The sequence below is a fragment of the Pelobates fuscus genome, chromosome 12 (assembly GCF_036172605.1).
Source record: "Pelobates fuscus isolate aPelFus1 chromosome 12, aPelFus1.pri, whole genome shotgun sequence".
Taxonomy (NCBI): domain Eukaryota; kingdom Metazoa; phylum Chordata; class Amphibia; order Anura; family Pelobatidae; genus Pelobates; species Pelobates fuscus.
Window position 1 is genome coordinate 136699892 of NC_086328.1, and position 6000 is coordinate 136705891.

The 6000-nt window shown below is 38.4% G+C and overlaps 1 protein-coding gene across 1 annotated transcript in view; it reads left to right on the top strand.

Moving 5' to 3' along the window:
* Positions 1 to 5574, top strand: part of LOC134579156 (4-galactosyl-N-acetylglucosaminide 3-alpha-L-fucosyltransferase FUT6-like) — a 49625-nt gene extending 44051 nt beyond the window's left edge. Inside the window, exon 2 of the mRNA XM_063438344.1 lies at positions 4302 to 5574. Within this exon, the coding sequence (XP_063294414.1) occupies positions 4309 to 5352 (1044 nt within the window). The 5' untranslated portion in view covers positions 4302 to 4308 and the 3' untranslated portion in view covers positions 5353 to 5574. The remainder of the gene's footprint in view (positions 1 to 4301) is intronic.
* The last annotated feature ends 426 nt before the right edge of the window (positions 5575 to 6000 follow it).

The following is a 6000-nucleotide window of genomic DNA, read 5'->3' on the forward strand; positions in this document are numbered from 1 at the left end:
ACATTGCAATTAAATGTGCTATATAAATAAATACTAACAGTTACTCCGCCCACTCTAGTTGTAGACTACTGATGGAGGCAAGAACACTTCACACAATTTCCCCAGAAATTGTAGCTTTTCTAGTTATTATTCTTATTATTCTTATTATAGCCAAATTTGCCACCCTAACTCCTCCCACAGTTTTTACACTACATAGACAAAAATATACCAAAACGTGCAGATTGTTCCCGATCGGATTGCTATTACTTTGTGGAACGTTTCGCCGAATGGTTCACGGAATATCGTCGTTCTTGTGGCGAAATTTGTCCCATAGGAATGAATGGCAAAGCTAGAGTGGGAGCTGGCAAAAGCTGAAAAATCAGGACATGATTTCTAAACTGCCACCACTCCCTCATTTTCAGGCCCACCTACACAAATCTTATATCAAAACGTTCAGCTATCCCTGCTGCCACTAGAAATGTCCACGGCTAAGCCATAGTCCTTATAGTTTTCACAATATGACCATTTGTTTGCAACTCACGCCTTCCATTGACATTCATTGAAACTCCACTCTGCAAAGCTCACATTTGAAGGGCAATTTCTAAACTGCGACTGTGCCTTCATTGTTAATATCTCAGAGACATACTATACATCAAAATGTAGGTCTGGGTCTTGTGATTCTCACAATATAAAGCTCTTCACTGTAGGAATTATAGTTTTTAAAATACGACCGTTTGAAGATGGCAACCGCCAAAATACTCTGACCTGTGCAAGGCTGCAGCAGCAAGTGATGTCATAGACAAAGCCTTTTACACCTGCTAATTTTTTTATAACTGTATGTTTTAATGTAACTGTGAAGCACTTTGGGCAACAACATTGCAATTAAATGTGCTATATAAATAAATACTAACAGTTACTCCGCCCACTCTAGTTGTAGACTACTGATGGAGGCAAGAACACTTCACACAATTTCCCCAGAAATTGTAGCTTTTCTAGTTAAGTGTTCTTGCATAGCAAGACCACTTAATGTTATCTCACATATATATTATTATTATTATTCTTATTATTCTTATTATAGCCAAATTTGCCACCCTAACTCCTCCCACAGTTTTTACACTACATAGACAAAAATATACCAAAACGTGCAGATTGTTCCCGATCGGATTGCTATTACTTTGTGGAACGTTTCGCCGAATGGTTCACGGAATATCGTCGTTCTTGTGGCGAAATTTGTCCCATAGGAATGAATGGCAAAGCTAGAGTGGGAGCTGGCAAAAGCTGAAAAATCAGGACATGATTTCTAAACTGCCACCACTCCCTCATTTTCAGGCCCACCTACACAAATCTTATATCAAAACGTTCAGCTATCCCTGCTGCCACTAGAAATGTCCACGGCTAAGCCATAGTCCTGATAGTTTTCACAATATGACCATTTGTTTGCAACTCACGCCTTCCATTGACATTCATTGAAACTCCACTCTGCAAAGCTCACATTTGAAGGGCAATTTCTAAACTGCGACTGTGCCTTCATTGTTAATATCTCAGAGACATACTATACATCAAAATGTAGGTCTGGGTCTTGTGATTCTCACAATATAAAGCTCTTCACTGTAGGATTTATAGTTTTTAAAATACGACCGTTTGAAGATGGCAACCGCAAAAATACTCTGACCTGTGCAAGGCTGCAGCAGCAAGTGATGTCATAGACAGGGCCATTTGCACCTGCTAATGTTTTTATAACTGTATGTTTTAATGTAACTGCAACAACGTTGCAATTAAACGTGCTATATAAATAAATAATAACAGTTACTCCGCCCACTCCAGTTGTATACTACTGGTGGAGGCAAGAACACTTCACAATTTCCCCAGAAATTGTAGCTTTTCTAGTTATTCTTATTATTCTTATTATAGCCAAATTTGCCACCCTAACTCCTCCCACAGTTTTTACACTACATAGACAAAAATATACCAAAACGTGCAGATTGTTCCCGATCGGATTGCTATTACTTTGTGGAACGTTTCGCCGAATGGTTCACGGAATATCGTCGTTCTTGTGGCGAAATTTGTCCCATAGGAATGAATGGCAAAGCTAGAGTGGGAGCTGGCAAAAGCTGAAAAATCAGGACATGATTTCTAAACTGCCACCACTCCCTCATTTTCAGGCCCACCTACACAAATCTTATATCAAAACGTTCAGCTATCCCTGCTGCCACTAGAAATGTCCACGGCTAAGCCATAGTCCTGATAGTTTTCACAATATGACCATTTGTTTGCAACTCACGCCTTCCATTGACATTCATTGAAACTCCACTCTGCAAAGCTCACATTTGAAGGGCAATTTCGAAACTGCGACTGTGCCTTCATTGTTAATATCTCAGAGACATACTATACATCAAAATGTAGGTCTGGGTCTTGTGATTCTCACAATATAAAGCTCTTCACTGTAGGATTTATAGTTTTTAAAATACGACCGTTTGAAGATGGCAACCGCAAAAATACTCTGACCTGTGCAAGGCTGCAGCAGCAAGTGATGTCATAGACAGGGCCATTTGCACCTGCTAATGTTTTTATAACTGTATGTTTTAATGTAACTGCAACAACGTTGCAATTAAACGTGCTATATAAATAAATAATAACAGTTACTCCGCCCACTCCAGTTGTATACTACTGGTGGAGGCAAGAACACTTCACAATTTCCCCAGAAATTGTAGCTTTTCTAGTTATATATACCATTACAGTATGACCCCCTCTACATCAAGAAGCAAGTTTGACTAGGTCCTGGACATGGAGGTACCATCTAGTGGCTGTCAAGGGGACAGCTTAGCGAGCAGGCAGGGGCACTCTACCAAATCTACCGTCTGGATGCTTTAAGTGTCCTTTTAATTAGAAGTTCCCACCTGATGCCCATGGGTGGGAGATTGGGGGAAGGGAACTACAGCCCCCCCCTGTATTTATTACCGAATTGGCAGCAAAAGATGCTCTTTGTTTAGTAGACATGCCCCTACCAGCACCATAGCAAATGGAAGTGTAAGGGAGGTTCAAAACCTCACATATACTAATGTTATATTGCTTTTTGTTTGTTTTTCTTTAATGACTAAAAGCGCTGGTGATTTAAACAGGCACATACATTTAATTGCATTTTATTTCCAACTTCTGACCAGTTTAACTTGGTCTGGGAGATAGAATTAAATCCATCCGTAATCAAACAAAATAAATAAATTAAAAATGTCAACAATTATTGACCGGTGTTTGCAGATAGAAGTAAATCAAGGTCTATATGTTTTATCAGGCAATAAAAGTTAATGTGGTTTATTAATACTTACAGTAGCTTCATGATTCTCATGACAATTTAAAAATAAATAGTTTATGGTTTATCTAGAATATCCCTTGAGGATACTAGTACAGAATTTCTGTTTTTTCCTTGAAATGTGTTTTAAATAATTTAAACAGTAAAACATAACATGGGAACGCGCTGATATGTTTAAACAAAGTATACAATCTACCAATACCTCACAACATTTGGACGAAACGTTGGAGGGCATTCGTATTTTTGGTACCAGAACTATCTCCCCTCTCACTCCATCTGTGTATTCCGGTTGCCCGGTATGTAATCCATGTAATCTAATAAATGTAAACACATCGTTTTTAGTATTCCTTGGTTATCCCTTAGTTGACTGTATCAACCCTATGTGTGTAGTAATCTTTAGAACTATTGGACAAGTTATATCTGTATATAAATGTGTTATTTAGAGGTTGTTTTTTATAACAAGGGGCTTCTGTTATTTTGTGTTGGGATTTCTAATAAATATTGTATACTTTTCTAAGACAAATAATTGTGCTTCTGTTTTATGTTGTACTGTATAGCTTTTGTCCTTGCGGAAACTGGATTTTTACAACCAACATCAATGTCATGGTCAGGTTGGCAGGGATGGGGTTAGAGGTTACTGAGAGCAAAATAAAAGCAGTTTGTCTGTTTTCTGTCTTGACCATAGGCTTAAACAGCCCAAGGAAGATATGGGGACGGCTATATTTGCAATAATTTGAGGGTGTTTTCCATGCAGGCTTTGTGTATTCAACAATAATTATGACTATGTTCTAATAAATTTATAATTATTGATGCAATATATTTAGTTTTAAAAAGTTAGGCAATTCCGCACATTAGGTGTGAGGAAGGCTGAACTTGATGGACGCAAGTCTCTTTTCAGCTATCTAACTATGTAACTATGTAATTATTAATTTGAGAGTTTATGTAATCGCTGCTGCAGTTTGCCACTAAATCACACAATTGTCACTAAATCTGTATGTGGTTTGCTGTTTTCCAGGGATTAAATGAAGCCAGAATCACAATCCACATCATGCCACAAATATGTCCTATTTTTTCTGCTAATTACATTATTTAGCTTCATTTTGTTTACCTACATCAACATCAATAGAAGTAGCCCAGATATTGAGCCACCTCCGGTTTTAACCAAGAAGGAAGGTGTCGTGACTATCTTGCTTTGGACATGGCCCTTTGGTGATAGATTTACTCTAAACCACTGTGGAAACTCTGGTGAAGATCAGGGATGCTTCTTCACAGCAGATCGCAACTATTACCTCACAGCTAATGCTGTCATTTTCCATCATAGAGATGTCTGTCAATCCAAGAAACAAATGCCCCAGATAGCTAGACCCCCAGAGCAATATTGGGTATGGTTCAATTTGGAATCACCCAGTCACTCTCCAAATTTAGGCTTCATGGACAATCTCATCAACCTCACAATGTCTTATCGAAGTGACTCTGATATCTTCACTCCTTACGGCTGGCTGGAGAAGAACAACATCAATCAGAACTTTACAATCCCTAAAAAGACACATTTGGCAGCCTGGGTAGTGAGCAACTGGAATCCTAACTCCAAAAGGGTTCAATATTATCAGGAGCTAAAGAAACACATGCAGATTGATGTCTATGGTAGGCAGCACAAGCCTTTACCAGGTGCAGGTATGCAAGATACCATCTCCAAATACAAGTTCTATTTTTCTTTTGAGAATTCACAGCATAGAGACTATATCACTGAAAAGCTTTGGAGGAATGCCCTGGCATTTGGGGCTGTGCCTGTCATTCTTGGGTCAACCAGAGAAAACTATGAAAGGTTCATTCCTCGAGATTCATTTATCCATGTAGACGATTTCCCTAGCCCTAAAGGACTTTCTGACTACTTGCATGAGCTGGACAAAGACAAAGAGAGATACGAGCAGTATTTCAAATGGAGGGCAAAACTGAGGTCAAAATCTGACACCAGCTGGGCTACACATTACTGCAAAGCATGTAAAGGAGTAAAGGAGGCCCCTGCCTATAGGACAATGCCTAGTCTTGTAACGTGGTACACATAAACATAATGACACTATTTTAAATTCTGAGGAAAATATCTATACAGAGACATTTAATGGGAATACATGAGAAGCACTGTCAATAATATGCACTGGTAATCTTACACATGTATCTGCAGATGTTAAATGCTATTGATATTAACTAGTATCTTGGCTTGTAGAGTTATGTGTTCTGACGTTTCTTTAAAATGGTATGGAGATTATAAATGCTAGGATTTCGTGGGAATGAACAAACGAAGTTCGCTTACAATTTTTTCATTATCATTATTTAATATTTTTAAATGGTCAATAAAAAAGAGAAAATGAAGGCACACAATTATGTCCTTGCCTTTGAGCTTAAAGTCTAGTGTTTACAAAGTTACAAAAGTACAACGTTCTTTGGAAGATGGCTTGTGAGCTTGCAATCTAATGATCATAAAAAGGAGTTGAGCTTGCGTAAAAAGATGGACATACTAAAGTGATTAAATTGGTGTGTCCAGGGACAGATTTACATGTCAAGTGCCCTTTAGGCACAGAATTCTAAGGTGCCCCCTGCTTCCCCCACACCCAAGAAAAACGTACATAAAGGGAGTTAAGGGGTTGAGTTGCGTTAACATTCGAGTTCGATTACATATCTTGTTTAGTCTGAAGAAGAGTTAAAGTTATGGGATT